The following is a 13,980-nucleotide window of genomic DNA, read 5'->3' as shown; positions in this document are numbered from 1 at the left end:
GAATTGGGAATCCTTCCCCAAAAGGCAGGATAAAAACATCCAGAACTGGGAGTTCTTCCCCAAAAAGGCAGGATAAAACTGTTCGGAATTGGGAACCCTTCCCAAAACACAGGACGAAATGGTCTGAAATTGAGAATCCTTCCCCAAAAGGAAAGATAAAAAAAACCTCCAAAATTAGGAATCCTTCCCCAAAAGGCAGGACCAAACCTCCCCCACCCTCTCCTTCAGCCTCAGCCTCTTCTTCCTCCTTCATCGCCCGGAGACGCCGGATGCAGAGCGGTGAGAGCCGTGGCAGGGAAGGGGTTAAATGGCTTGGGGACCCCCCCCCCAAATTGTCACCTGTATTTCTGGGGTCCCCCATGGCCCCCCCCAAACCCTGAGCACCCCCTGGGGCTCCCTATGGCCCCCCCCCCGCTGTGGCCGAGGGGCTGAGTGGGGGTCCCTCGGGGGTCCCCGCTGTCCCCTGGGGGTGTCCCCAAATTCTTGGGGGCTCCCCAATATCCCCGAGAATTGCCCCCCCCCCCAATGTCCCCAGGAGGGACCCCACTGCCCCCCAATCTCCCTCCCTAGCTTGGACCCCCCCCCAGGACGCCCCCAGGGAACCCCAAACCCTGCCCAAGGGGACCCCGAGGCGCCCCAAACCTTACCCGCCCCCCCCAACTCCATGGGCACCCCCAAATCCCACCCGTGGGGACCCCCAGATCTGCACCACCACCACCCCCAGACCCCAAACTGAGCCCCCCCAAGCCCCAAAAACCCCCCAGGCCCCATGGGCACCCCCAAACCCCGACCCATGGGGACCCCAGAGCACACAGAGCCCCCCCCCCGACCCAAGGGAACCCCCCTGAAGAGCCCCCAGACCCCCCAGGCACCCCCAAAACTTGTGGTCCCCAAATTGGGGGGGGTCGCACGGGGGAGGGGGTCGATGGGGTCCCCAATAGGGTGGCTGTGCATGCAACAACGCACCCCAGGAGGATTTGGGGGGGGGGGGGGCTCTGGGTGGGGATTTGGGGGGGCGCCAAGGAGGATTTGGGGGTCCCAGAGTGTAGATTTTTTTTTTTGGGGGGGGGGCATGTGGGGACATGGGGGATTGAGGAGGGTTTAGGGGGTCCCAAGAAGGATTGGGGGGGGGGGGGGCTCCCTGAAGGACTGGGGAGTCCCAGGGGGGTGGTTTTGTGTTTTGGGGGGGCACCAAGAGGATTTGGGGGTGCTTGGGGGGGGGGTGTTAGGGAACATGAGGGGATTTAGGGGTCTGGGGGGGGGGAAGAGGGGGCCCCAGAGAGGGGGAATTTGGGGTCTGCTCCCCCCCCTATGAACAAGGCGGGGATCCCCAACTGGGACTGGGCCTTTATTGGAGTGGGGGGCACTGGGGAGGGGGGGGGCGTCAGTGGGGTCCCCCAGCGCCCACCTGGGCGTAGATAATGGGGGGCTGGGGGGCGGCGAGCATTCGGGGGGGGCCGGGGGCCGGGGGGCGCAGCTCCGCGTAGGTCAGGCGCTCGCTGTCCTCCTGGGGCCACGGGTCACGGGGGGGCACCTGGGGACACACGGGGACAGGCAGGGTGACACGGGGGGGTCCCGAAATCCCGGGGGGGGGCATCCCGGGGGTCCCCACGGGTGGTGCTTGGGGGTCCCGCTACTCGATTTGGGGGCACTCGTGGGGTCTGGGGGCTCTCCAGGGGGGTTCCCTTGGGTCGGGGGGGGGGCTCTGTGTGTTCTGGGGTCCCCGTGGGTCGGGGTTTGGGGGTGCCCATGGGGCCTGGGGGGGTTTTGGGGCTTGGGGGGGCTCAGTTTGGGGTCTAGGGGTGGCGGTGGTGGAGATCTGGGGGTCCCCACGGGTGGGATTTGGGGGTGCCCATGGAGTTGGGGGGGGGCGGGTAAGGTTTGGGGCGCCTCGGGGTCCCCTTGGGCAGGGTTTGGGGTTCTCTGGGGGTGTCCGGGGGGGGGTCCCATGGGGTAGGTCGGGATTTGGGGTCCCCTGGGGGGGGGGGGCCCTGACCCAGGCACTCACCTGGAGCTCTCTGGCCCCCAGCCCTTGGGGGGAGGCACCTAAAAGGGGGGGGGGGGGGCAGGAGATTATGGGGGGGCCTTGGGGGGTCTCCTCCCTGCATGGGGGGGCCGGGGTCCCACCTTTACGTGTGCAGAGCCAGAGACCCCCAGGAGTGGGGCTGGGGGGGGGAAACATCCCCCCCCATCCCGTGGGGACACAGTGCCCCCCCCCAGCCCTCGGGGACATTGGGGAGCCCCCAGAATTTGGGGACACCCCCAGGGGACAGCGGGGACCCCCAAGAGACCCCCCCCCCACTCATCCCCTTGGCCACAGTGGGGGGGGGGGGGTCCATAGGGAGCCCCAGGGGGTGCTTGGAGATTGGGGGGGGGGGCTATGGGGGACCCCAGGAACACAGGTGACAATTTGGGGGGGGGTCCCCAAGCCATTTAACCCCTTCCCCGCCACGGCTCTCACCTCTCCGGCGTCTCCAGGCGGTGAGGAGGAAGAAGAGGCCGAGGCTGAAGACGAGGGCGGCAGTGGCGGCGCAGCCCCCCCCCACGGCGACAAGCAGGGTCCTCCGGGCCCCCCCCTCGGTGCCTGCGGGGGGGGGGGGGGGGCGGATGCTGCCGTGTCCTCATCCCCAGCCGTCCCCGGAGATGGGAAGTGGTGACACAGCCACCCATGGGTGACACTGGGGTGGGGTGGGGGGGTGGAACTCAGCACCTAAATGGGGAGGGGGAAGGGGGGGTGGGGGGGGCTCACCTCGGGGTGCTCCCGAAGCCGGTGTCACCTCCAGCGTCACCTTGTCCCCGAGGGGTGAGGACAGAAAGGGGTATCCGCGGGGGATGTACGAGCACCTATAGGTGCCGGCATCGGCCGGGGTCACCCCGGGGAGGGTGAAGGTGGCCGTGTCCCCCCCTTGGGGGTCCTGGCGCTGGCTGGGGGGGGGGCACCCGTCCTTATGCAGGAGGAAGGTGGCCCCGTGGGGTGCCCAGCACCGGACGGTGACGTCGGTCCCCGTCTCCACGCGCCCGCTAGGGCTCAGCATCGTCCCGGGAAGGGGGAAGCTGGCGTCTGCGCAGGGAAGGGACAGCGATGGGACCCCCCGTGGGGACAGGGGGACACCCCTGGGCGTCGGGGGAGCCCCCGGGGACGCCCCCTCGTCCCCCTCACCCGTCACCGCTAGCTCCACGGGGTCGCTCAGCGCCGACAGCTCCGTTGTCTCCTTGTCCTCGTACTGGCACCGGTACGTCGCCGCGTGTTCCCGCTGTACGTCCCCAAAGAAGAACTCGGTCCTATTCTGCTCCCCGGTGCTGTACTGGTGCAGAATCCGGCCTTCGTTCCGATAGAGCAGGACCCAGAGAGCCGGCCGGGGCAGGTGGCACCGCAGGGTGACGCTGTCCCCCAGGGCCACCCCCTTGCTGGGGTGCAGCGAGAGGAAGGGTTGGCGTGCTGGGACAGGGACACGGCGGTGAGACCCCCTCCCCTGTCCCTTGCCCCGTGTCCCCGTCGCTGTCCCCGTCCCCCCCGTCCCCGTACTCACGGCGCTGCGCCCTGCCGCGTGCCGCCAGCCACCAACCTGCAAGGGACACGGGGGCCGCTGCCGGGGGTCCTGGCCCCACGCGGGGCCACCAAACCGCCCCCCCCCCCCCCATCCCAGCACCACGTCCCCACGTTACTCACTGAGGATGAAAGCCACCGCCGTTGGTGCCATGAGGCGGGAGCAGCTTGGGGATGGCGGCACTGGGAGGCACTGGGAGGCACTGGGAGGCTGCACCCGGTCGTCCCACCGCCACCGAGCGCAGAAGAGCGAGCGCGACAGGGAGTGGCCGCAGAGCCACTCTCAGTTCCCCTTGGGGACAGGGAAATGTCGCGCCCGTAGTCCCCAGGACGGGGGTGACTCGACGGGGTGGCACGCCGTCACCCTCTGGGTGCCGCACGTGGTCCGCGATGGGGTGTCACACGCTGGCCCTAAGGGCAGCGCAGCGTTGTCCCCGCACGTTGGGTGTCCCGTGCTGGGTGTCCCGTGGTGGGTGTCCCGTGGTGGGTGTCCCATCGTGGGTGTCCCATGGCGTTGCCAAACCCAGGACCCCACCGGGGCGCCCTACAGGGGACGTCACCTGCAGTCCCCAAAAGGTGCTGGCATCCAGGCTCTGCCCCCAGCGCGTTGTGCCACCACGCGCAGTCCCCCGGGGGCTTTCCTCTGCTGTCCCCAAGGGCCGGGAGCGGGGGACTCTGCCCTCGGGGACACCCAACACCGAAGACGGCGCCACCCGCAAAAAAATAAGCCGCAAGGTCCCACCGAGATTTGAACTCGGATCGCTGGATTCAGAGTCCAGAGTGCTAACCATTACACCATGGGACCGGCCCGCGCGGGCAGCCCCGCCAGGCCCCTCACGGCTCCACCGCCCGCGGCGCCTCCGCCGCTAAAAGAACCCGGCCCGGGGCTGCGGGGGCCGCGGGAGCCGGGTTGGGGCGAGGAAAGACGAGGGCAGGGAGCCGGCGAGGCCACCGGCAAAATAACTCTGGTCGCCCGAACAGGGACTTGAACCCTGGACCCTCAGATTAAAAGTCTGATGCTCTGCCGACTGAGCTATCCGGGCTCTTGTTTGGGTAGTCCTACCGCCTCCTCATGGGTTTTAGAGAGTTCTGGTTGTAACTTTTGAGCGTTTCGGTTCGGGCTGTTTTGCTGATTCTCTGGAAATGTGAAGCACGGGGCGGGGAGGTTGGCGGCGGCACGGGATGCTTGGAGGGAAAGCGATGGGAACGCTCGGGCAGGGCACGAGTGCGCCCCGGCGTTTAGCGAGGGGAAAGGGCAAAAAGAACTTCTCTCTGTTCGGAGGGAAGGGGGGACGGCGCTGAAAGATTTGAAGGGGAAAAAGGTTCCGCGGTTGGCGAGCGGGGTGGGGAAAACCGACGGGAAACCGACCCCGAGACCGCACCGGGCCGCGCTGCAGGGGGGGCGCTGGGCGGAGCTTCCTTATATAGGCCGGGGGCGGACCTGAGTGAGAACCGCCCCTTCCCATGCTCCAGCTCCCGCCTCCCGGCCTCTCTCCGAACCAATGGGAAGGCCGCCAGCTTGCGGCGCGGCCAATCACAGCCCAGCACCAAGCGTTGGGCGGTGAGGCTGCCTTTCGGACCGCGCGCCGCGGCCGGAGCCCGGCCCTCGGGCAGCTCAGCGTGCTTCTGCCCGCTAAATAACGACCGAAGAAACTTTAAAAGTCTTCAATTTTTAGGTTTATTTAAAAAAAAAAAAAGACGGAAAGGCGAGCCGGCTGCCTCTGCTTAACCGCACGGTATGTTTTTATCGAGAAACAGCTTTAACGAGTTAAAAAACACTCGCTTATACAACTTAAATTTCTGTATGCAACGCGAGGGAAGAAGCGAGGAGTGCAGCCGGCAGCCCGCGCAGCAGCCATCGCCGCCTCGCCGCGAAGCTTTGCACTCAAGCGCTCCCCTCGCCCCACCGCCGAGTCCCGCACACTGGCCCCCACCGCGCGACCCACCCCCCTTTATAACCTCCGGTCGCCGCTCGTCTCGCTCGCTCATTGGCCAACGCCCCGCCGCCCCGCCCACCATGAAGAAACGCCGCTCCGAAGCTCCGCCTGCAGTCCCGTCTGCGGCGCTGCTCTCCTATTGGTCCTCCAAGGGAGAGGCAGCGTGACCAATAGGAGAGCGCCGTTTCGATCCGCTGCAGGGTATAAAAAGACAGGGCCGGGGCGCGGTGCGCTTAGTCGCGGTGTGAGTGGGGCGCAGGAGATGTCGGGGCGCGGGAAGCAGGGGGGCAAGGCCCGGGCTAAGGCCAAGTCGCGATCGTCCCGCGCCGGTCTCCAGTTCCCCGTGGGCCGCGTGCATCGCCTGCTGCGCAAGGGGAACTACGCTGAGCGCGTGGGGGCCGGTGCCCCCGTTTATCTGGCTGCTGTCATGGAGTATTTGACAGCTGAGATCCTGGAGCTGGCAGGTAACGCTGCTCGGGACAACAAGAAGACGCGCATCATCCCCCGGCACCTCCAGCTAGCTGTGCGCAACGACGAGGAGCTCAACAAGCTGCTGGGGGGTGTCACCATCGCCCAGGGTGGTGTCCTGCCCAATATCCAGGCTGTTTTGCTGCCCAAGAAAACAGAGAGCCACAAGGCCAAGGGCAAGTGAAGCAGCAGTGAGTGGATTTGTGAAGAAACCCTGAGATTTTTCTCTCTTCAAACCCAAAGGCTCTTTTAAGAGCCACCCACCATGTCAGAAAAAGAGCTGGAAGATCAGGGTGAGCTGTGTTTGGGGCCAGGGGTGATGTGCTGAGGACTAGGCGCATATTTTATTTAGCAGGTTCTGAAATAACACTCACTGTTCGTATTAGGGGGAAATAAATTGCTTTAGGATTAAAGGATTTAGGCCCTGCTGGGATGCAGGTGATGCCTAAACCTTCATAATAAAGGGTGAATGGGGTCCTGGGGAAAATACCCCATGCTTCTCAGGCATGGCCACTGTGTTCTTCTATACTGCACCCTTGTAAATTGGCTTTAAATTTATTTACAATGAGCATCTCAGGGCTGTTATCTTAATTAATCCTCTGTCAGGTAGAGTCTTCCCCTGTTCTGCTACCCACAGCAGGGGAGTCAGGCGGAGAAAGAAATCTCAACCCCTCGTGAATAAATCATTACCACTGCAAAGCATTACCAGAAGCCTTTATTAAGGACCCCCCAGGGGAGCACCTCCTATAAATAAAGATCCGAACACGTGGGTGGCCCCAAAGGGGGTGGCCGTTGGGGTGAAATTGGGGCCAGCCCCCCTCATTTAGGGCTGGTGCAGCGGTCACTGCGGGGCTTTGTAATGGCTCTGCTCGGGTGCACCTGCTCCAGCCCCCCGTACACTTAAGATGGAGCAGCTCGGCTTGCGGCTGCGCCGCCGCTTCTTGTCTCCCTTCTTCTCTCTCGCCGTCCCCGCCTGCTTAGGGACGGGCGCCGGGACCCGGGGGATGCGCGGGCGCCGCTCGCACAGAGACGTTATGCAAATGACGGCTCCATTTGACGCGTCCTCATTGGCTGAAAGTGCACCACGCGGAGCAGTTCATCGCGGAGGAGCGTAGCCGACCACACCACTGAGCCGGCTCCAAAGCTTGCACGCTGATTGGTCCTCTACGTCATCCATTCGACCAATGGCCGTGCGCTGTTTGCATCCCGCCGCGCGACTGAAATCTACCCGAAAGCTTTGCCTAAGGGCTATTTCTTTGGGGCACCGCATTTACAGACTGTGGCGAGTTACTAAAAGGCTAGAGCAGGGGATAAAGTATAACTGCACTTATACAACCCCCCCCAAACCACATCCCAGTTCACCTCTTCGTATGCTACTTTTTTTTGTTTTATTACCTGCACTGCACACATGCAAGGTCGCTATGGGCCACTCTGGACCCCCAGCTCATTGCCACACAACAGTAGTGACTGTAAGCAAGGAATAAACACAGTCGAAGCACAGCAGCTCAGAATTACACTGATCAGGATGCAGGAAGAATTCTCATGTTTTCCAGGTAAAAAACAAGGGGTGCAAACAGCAGCATGACAATTTCATTCCCCAGCAAACCACTAGATTATTCATTAATAATGTTTTTTAGATTGATCTATTGCACATCCTTAAAAAAAATACTCTTCTGTAAGTAAGGCTTTATTTTAGTGCCTCAGAGAAGCTTAATTAAATTCTGACCTTAAGTAATTCTGACTGGTTGCCTTACAGAGAGGTCTCCATAAAGCCTTAAAGGCAGCTAAAGGCAAAACTCCCACCGCACACGGTCTACCTATATGCATCTAGCATTAAGTAAAAATAAAGCCCTCTATAGAAACGGAAAGTTGTTCTCCGCGTACAAAGGGCTATAGGATACGGGACAAAACCCGCTTCACACACACCTACCCCACCAGCACCGCCCCCACTGAGCTCCGTATCCCCGCCCCCAGCCTTTTGAAGGCTGGGGTCGGACCTGATTGAAACCCGCACCGCAGCTCCCTTTGCTCCCCCCACCCCGCAGTGACGTTTGCTCCCACGCGGACCAATCAGAGCAGAGCAGCGGTTTGAATGCGATGTTCGCGCGCAGGCTCGGTTGGATCCCAGCACCTTGGGCTCAGCAGAAACCCCCCCAGCCTGGCGTTTATCAGCTTCCTATAAACAGGCAGCAACCCGGTAACTGCAGCCCTTAGAGCAGATTCTACTAGCAAATAGGAAACAACGTATTTCGAAAATAGCTTTAAAAAAGCAACACTTTTCAAGTTATCTCCAAACATTACACGCAATCATGCAAGCTACCATAATCCACAGAAAAATATCGTGGGTATGTCAGAAGCAATACTGCTCAGAAGCAATAGCAGCTCTTTTGGAAGAAGGTGGGTGGCTCTGAAAAGAGCCGTTGGGTTTTGAGTTGAGCCAAACAGGTCCTGCAGGTGGGTCCAGGCGCTTTACTTGGAGCTGGTGTATTTGGTGACCGCCTTGGTGCCTTCGGAGACAGCGTGCTTGGCCAGCTCACCAGGCAGCAACAGCCGCACGGCAGTCTGGATCTCCCGGGAGGTGATGGTGGAGCGCTTGTTGTAATGCGCCAGGCGCGAAGCCTCACCCGCGATGCGCTCGAAGATGTCATTGACAAAGGAATTCATGATCCCCATAGCCTTAGAGGAGATGCCCGTGTCTGGGTGTACCTGCTTCAGCACCTTGTACACGTAGATGGAATAGCTCTCCTTGCGGCTGCGCCGCCGCTTCTTGTCACCCTTCTTCTGCGTCTTGGTCACCGCCTTCTTGGAGCCCTTCTTAGGGGCGGGCGCTGACTTAGCGGGCTCAGGCATCGCGCTTTCACTGCGTTCACCTCCACCACTAGGACAGCAAAGAACGAGTGAAGGTACAGAGCCGGCGGGGCCGCTTTTATAGCGGCCTTATGCAAATGAGCGGCTCCAGCTCTTCGCGTTCCCATTGGCTGAGACGGAGCAGCCGGCCCCGCGGAAAGGGATACCCTGCATGCAAATACAGCGGCTCCAGAATGCAGGCTCTGATTGGATAATAAGAGTTTGCTTGCCGGCCAATCGGCTCGCGTCTTTTGAATCCCTCAGCGCCCATCAGTTGCACAGGCAAAGAGGGGACCGTGCTGCACTCTCAGTGTAGGGCACAGCCGCCGCTTGGGGATGCGGCAAGCACCGAGGGCGGCGCTCCGCCGGTTCCCCGAGGGCAGACACTACCGGAGGCTACCGGAGCGATCGTTCCTTAGGGACGGGGACACGGCGCTGAAACTGCTCCGGCGCGGTTTATCCCGGGGCCGCCCGGCTCCCTTGGGCTGGGTGGTGGAGCAGCCCCGGCGGGGCGTTCCGGAGGAGCGGGGCAGGGTAAACGGCGCCAGAGCCGCTCGGAGCGGGGCCCCGCGGGGCCGGGAGCGCTCCTGGCCGCTCCCCGGAGCCACTGGCGCCATCCCCTGCGGGGCTCCGCCCCTCCCGCACGAGACACCCAATCAGCGCCGAGCGCGCGGAATTCAAACCGGCTCCCCTCTCCGGGCTGCACACTCGCGGCTGGGCGGCCAATAGGGGAGCGCGGCGCTCTCCCGCCACACCAGCGGGTGCGCGCGCAGCCAATCAGGATCGAGGCGGGGCTATAAAGGGAGGCTGCGGGGCGGCGCTGCTCAGACGGGGGCTGGGGTCGCGTGGCTGTGGGGTGGGGGCGTCGCTTCCGTTACGAGCAGCAGTGCGCTGTTGTGAGGGAATCTACCATATAATACTACTATAGAGTTACTTTAAGGTCCTTTATTTAAGATTATTTAGCTTCTTTTTTCTTAGTTTAGAAGGTGTTCCAACGGGGGCATTGGTGGTTCAGTGGTAGAATTCTCGCCTGCCACGCGGGAGGCCCGGGTTCGATTCCCGGCCAATGCAACGTGCTCTTTTTTCTCCTTTCCTTATCACCCCTGAGTCTCACCGCAGGCAGCGCTCCCAGGAGCTGCTCGCGCCTCATCCCCGTTTACCAAAGTTATATTTTAATATTATTTTTTTAGCCGAATGGAAAGCGGAGAGAAAACGAATTTAAATGGGGAAGAGTCAAAAGCGTGAAATAGCTTAGAAAAAAAAAAAGGGGGGGGGTGGAAAAAACAGGAATGCCCGCGTCCCTGGGTGGGCTCGAACCACCAACCTTTCGGTTAACAGCCGAACGCGCTAACCGATTGCGCCACAGAGACCCGCGGTGACGGTTTCGATCGCTGCTGCTCCGCTGGGTGAAGGATGCTGAGGGCTGGGAAAATTGCACGGGGGAGGGGTGCAAAAGAAAGGGGGGCAGTGGGAAAGAGCAAAGGGGTCCCCCTCTCGGGAGCTGCAGCAGCATCCTCACCTGCACTTGAAAAAAATGGGGGGCCTGGGAAGTTGCGCGTGAGGGAGGTTTTGTAGATGTAAAGTAAATAAAAGGGGGGGGGAGCCCCTGGCAGGCCTTCAGGAGTAGTGGGGGCTCGGTTAGAGGGACCCCCACGCGTTCCCCACGATTTCCCAGGGGAATCCCCCCCCTATCTACAGAACTGCTCGGGGATCCCGAAAGAACTCTCGCAAACAGCCGAGCGTGAAAGCTGCGCATTTATGCAAAAAAAAAACAACGAGGGGGAACCCCCGCTTGGCGGTGGGGCAACGTTTGCAAAACAAAACGGGGAGGCTGAGCGGAGAAAACGCCCTCGATAAACGGGAGACGCACTCCATAAATGGGAGGAAAATTAAAGAGAAACAAACCAAAAGGTTCGCCCGCCGACGAGGATGGGATTCGAACCCACGCGTGCAGAGCACAATGGATTAGCAGTCCATCGCCTTAACCACTCGGCCACCTCGTCCCGCGCCTCCCGCCCGCCGCCGCGGCGCCATGGGGCGCGCCGGGCCCGCGGCCGCCGCCGGGGGGGAGGAGGCGGAGCCAAGGGCGGCGGCGGGCGGGAGGCGCGCGCAGGGGATGTAGCTCAGCGGTAGAGCGCATGCTTCGCATGTATGAGGTCCCGGGTTCAATCCCCGGCATCTCCACCAGCAGGGAACTGCGTTTTTATTTTGTTTTTTATTATTATTATTATTTTTCTATCCGCACGGTAAAAGGCTCCGGTGATTCCTTTTTTTTTCCCCTAGAACTTCATTCTAATTGCACAATTCCTCCACTTACGGCTTATCAGCCCAAACTATATACTCCAATAGAGACCAGCAGAGTGGCGCAGCGGAAGCGTGCTGGGCCCATAACCCAGAGGTCGATGGATCGAAACCATCCTCTGCTAGCTGCTTTTTTTCCTCCCATCCTTAAAAACCTACCTAATTTCTTTCTTTCTCTGCTCAAAATAGGCTCTGCGGCTCATCACAGGCCTTACGCGAGGGACTCTGCGATATTTTTTTCGGAGATTTTTATGAAAAGCTGCTAAATAGTTAATCATTGCAAATACTATTAATCATAATTAATGACAATTTTATTACTAATGGATGATGATAAATTTAGTAGCGATAATTATTAATGATAATTTTATTACTGATTTTATTAATCATAATTAACGATAATTTTCTTGATAATAATGGTAATTTTAGTAGTGATGATTATTGAAGATAATTTTATTAATGGTGTTATTAATCATAATTAATGATGATTTATTAGTAATAATTATAGCATATTAATGATGGTAACGTTTTGTAAAAAATATTTAATAGTGATCAGTTTTTAATAATTATTGCAGAACAGGGGTTATTAATACCTCTCTGGGTACACCTGGGGGAAAGAGAAGGGAGAGGCTGCCAAGCCAGAGCTTGGGATCAGAGGGAAAAACTTGAGGAAAGGGGATTTCTGATAGAAGCGAGATCAAAGCCAAGCTTTGGAAGTGAATGAAAGACGCATATATAGTTATATAAAGTCTCCTTTACATGTAATATATATACACATATTTCTTTGCAATATATATACACAATTTCTTTGCAAACTTCACTCAAAGCTGCTGAACTGCAAGAATAACGAAGGCAAGGGCCTACCTCTTAATGGGAGTTAGGAGCTGTTTTCCGTTCAATTCAGATCCTTAATATTAATCCACACACTTAATAAACATGGCTTTTTTGTTGCTTCAGAAGTCTCCTTTTTTGCGTGTGTTTTCTGATACAACTTGAATTCAGAAAGTCCAGGTAGTCTGTATGGGTGGGTTACTTGATTTGTGAATAACTGACTGGTTCATCAGGCTCTGGGGCTGGTGTTAACAGTTCTAGTTTTATAAAAGTGCCTCTCTTTAATACCTTTTACCCATGACCTGGAAGAGGAGAAAAAGTACACCCTCAGGTGCTGCCACTCACTGCTTTCAACCGTTCTGAAGGATCCAGTCTGAACACACAGACGTTGTTTCTATTTGTCTCTTCTACAGATTGCTGTTGTAATAGGAAAAGCATTGTTGTGTGTGTAGTTATCCATTATGATATCGCCTTTTTGGAACAAAAAATAAAAATAAGAAACGGTGTCCCCTCTGGGTGCTATCCCCAAATTAACCTTTGGGACAGAGTACAATGATTTCTATATAGCCATAAGAAGCTGGACTCAGTGAACATTGTGTGTCCCTTCCAATTTAGGATATTTAAATTCTATAACTTTAATTCCTTCTGCTAAGGATAAACTCCTTACTACCATCCACCGATTTTCTCCTGCTAGTCTCATGATTTTTTTGCACAACAAAACATCACTGCACGGCAGCTGCCCTGGGATTTTCACAGGACGCATCAGCTTTGGAGCAAACTTTGAGGAACCCCTTCCCCACTTGACTTAGACACAGACTTAGGTGTTAAAACTGGATCGCTCAGGGCTTCATCCAGAGAAAACGCAAAGAGGAAGAGCACAGAGTCACCCCGTGCAATGACTCTTCTCTGCGTGCTCTTATAACTAACAACAGCTCAGAACAGGAACGAGAAAGCTGCTCCCCGACCTGCACCAGAGGAAGGACGCTGCCTAGGACGATCATATTTCCGGAAGAGGAAGATAAAGAAGGAAAAATAAATAATACATAAATAAATCATAAATAAACCACCGAGAAGCAGCTCTGCGTGCCAGCTCTGGTTTTGGCGCCAAACCTGAAGCTTTCGACTTGAAGGCCGCCGGCTGATTGGCGGGCGGGGCCGCGGCGCGATTGGTCGCTGAGAGAAGGGGCGGGGCGGCGCCCGCGCTCCGCACGCAGTTCCCACTCAGGTCCGATTCTGCTGTATAAATACCTTGGGGGGCACCATTTGCTGGCACTTCATGGGACGGGGAGCGGAGGGGAACGTTGGTGTTAGTGGGGCTGGTGTTTGATACCTAGGGGATACGTGACCGTGACGTCATGTTAGTGTAATTTTTTTGTCACTTCTGCTGAGTTAAACTCTGGGGAGCGTTGCGGTGCTGTGCGTTACGCCCGCTGCCTGTCCTAACGCAGGTGGCCGCAACTAGGGCTCGCTCTCTGCAGCGGGTCCAAGCACACTGCTCGTTCAGGTGTGTGGGGGGGGGGTAGCACCGTGAAAAAAAAGACGTCGAATCCCCTCGCGGGGGGGATGCCGACGCGTTTTTACCCGCGGCCAAGGCGCAGGAGGTTCTACCCTATCCCTAATCCAGGTCCAAGCATTTTATGGGGGTGGAAAAAAGCAAAAAAAAATAAAAAAAAAGGAAGAAATAGGAAAAACGCAGCATCCTCCCCGTCGGGGAATCGAACCCCGGTCTCCCGCGTGACAGGCGGGGATACTTACCACTATACTAACGAGGAAGGAACTGGGAGAAGCCTTTTCGGACACGGTGCCGAACGCGTTCCCCCCGCCGGAGCTGCGGCCGCAGGGGGCTGCGTAGCACCGGGAGCCGCCGCCGGGGAGCGGCTCCGTTCGGTGCCGCCTTCCCCGGGCTGCTCTGGGAAGGGGAAAACCGGCGGCGGTGGCTGCAGATGACGGGAGAGGGCGGCTGCATTTCGCAGGTGGCGCCGTGGCTTAGTTGGTTAAAGCGCCTGTCTAGTAAACAGGAGATCCTGGGTTCGAATCCCAGCGGTGCCTCCC

At 58.5% G+C, this 13,980-nt stretch overlaps 3 protein-coding genes across 6 annotated transcripts; 1 reads left to right on the top strand and 2 right to left on the bottom strand.

Moving 5' to 3' along the window:
• Positions 1–1,349: 1,349 nt before the first annotated feature.
• Positions 1,350–3,753, bottom strand: LOC310891310 (T-cell-interacting, activating receptor on myeloid cells protein 1-like). Of its 4 annotated transcripts, XM_083853567.1 has the most exons (7): positions 3,671–3,753; positions 3,531–3,566; positions 3,161–3,439; positions 2,750–3,061; positions 2,462–2,584; positions 2,009–2,046; positions 1,350–1,534 (listed from the first exon to the last, which is right to left on the bottom strand). In XM_083853567.1, the coding sequence occupies exons 1-7, from the start codon at positions 3,699–3,701 to the stop codon at positions 1,385–1,387; spliced, it is 969 nt and encodes a 322-aa protein (XP_083709693.1). In that variant the 5' UTR covers positions 3,702–3,753; the 3' UTR covers positions 1,350–1,384. The 4 variants fall into 4 exon arrangements, with proteins under 4 accessions (XP_083709693.1, XP_083709691.1, XP_083709692.1 ...); XM_083853565.1 differs by having other exon boundaries at positions 2,750–3,439; XM_083853566.1 differs by lacking the exon at positions 3,531–3,566 and having other exon boundaries at positions 2,750–3,439.
• Positions 3,754–5,706: 1,953 nt separating this feature from the next.
• Positions 5,707–6,365, top strand: LOC310891311 (histone H2A type 2-C-like). The gene has a single exon (XM_083853569.1). It carries the CDS (start codon positions 5,747–5,749, stop codon positions 6,134–6,136), a length of 390 nt encoding a protein of 129 aa, XP_083709695.1. The 5' UTR covers positions 5,707–5,746; the 3' UTR covers positions 6,137–6,365.
• Positions 6,366–7,317: 952 nt separating this feature from the next.
• Positions 7,318–8,860, bottom strand: LOC310891312 (histone H2B 5). Its single transcript, XM_083853570.1, has one exon. The coding sequence runs from the start codon at positions 8,800–8,802 to the stop codon at positions 8,422–8,424; it is 381 nt and encodes a 126-aa protein (XP_083709696.1). The 5' UTR covers positions 8,803–8,860; the 3' UTR covers positions 7,318–8,421.
• Between the last annotated feature and the right edge of the window lie 5,120 nt (positions 8,861–13,980).

This window comes from Anser anser, assembly GCF_964211835.1.
Source record: "Anser anser genome assembly, contig: HAP1_SCAFFOLD_259, whole genome shotgun sequence".
Classification (NCBI taxonomy): domain Eukaryota; kingdom Metazoa; phylum Chordata; class Aves; order Anseriformes; family Anatidae; genus Anser; species Anser anser.
This window is presented reverse-complemented; position numbering and strand designations above follow the sequence as displayed.

Excerpts from the sequence above, each read along its gene's own strand:
- LOC310891311 (XM_083853569.1), top strand. The coding sequence starts at position 5,747 with ATGTCGGGGCGCGGGAAGCAGGGGGGCAAGGCCCGGGCTAAGGCCAAG.
- LOC310891310 (XM_083853565.1), bottom strand. The coding sequence starts at position 3,701 with ATGGCACCAACGGCGGTGGCTTTCATCCTCA. Across the intron at positions 3,440-3,530 it reads ACGCGGCAGGGCGCAGCGCC|CACGCCAACCCTTCCTCTCG; the intron begins GTGAGTACGGGG and ends TCCCTGTCCCAG. Across the intron at positions 2,047-2,461 it reads CGCCTGGAGACGCCGGAGAG|GTGCCTCCCCCCAAGGGCTG; the intron begins GTGAGAGCCGTG and ends CCCCCCTTTTAG.
- LOC310891312 (XM_083853570.1), bottom strand. The coding sequence starts at position 8,802 with ATGCCTGAGCCCGCTAAGTCAGCGCCCGCCCCTAAGAAGGGCTCCAAG.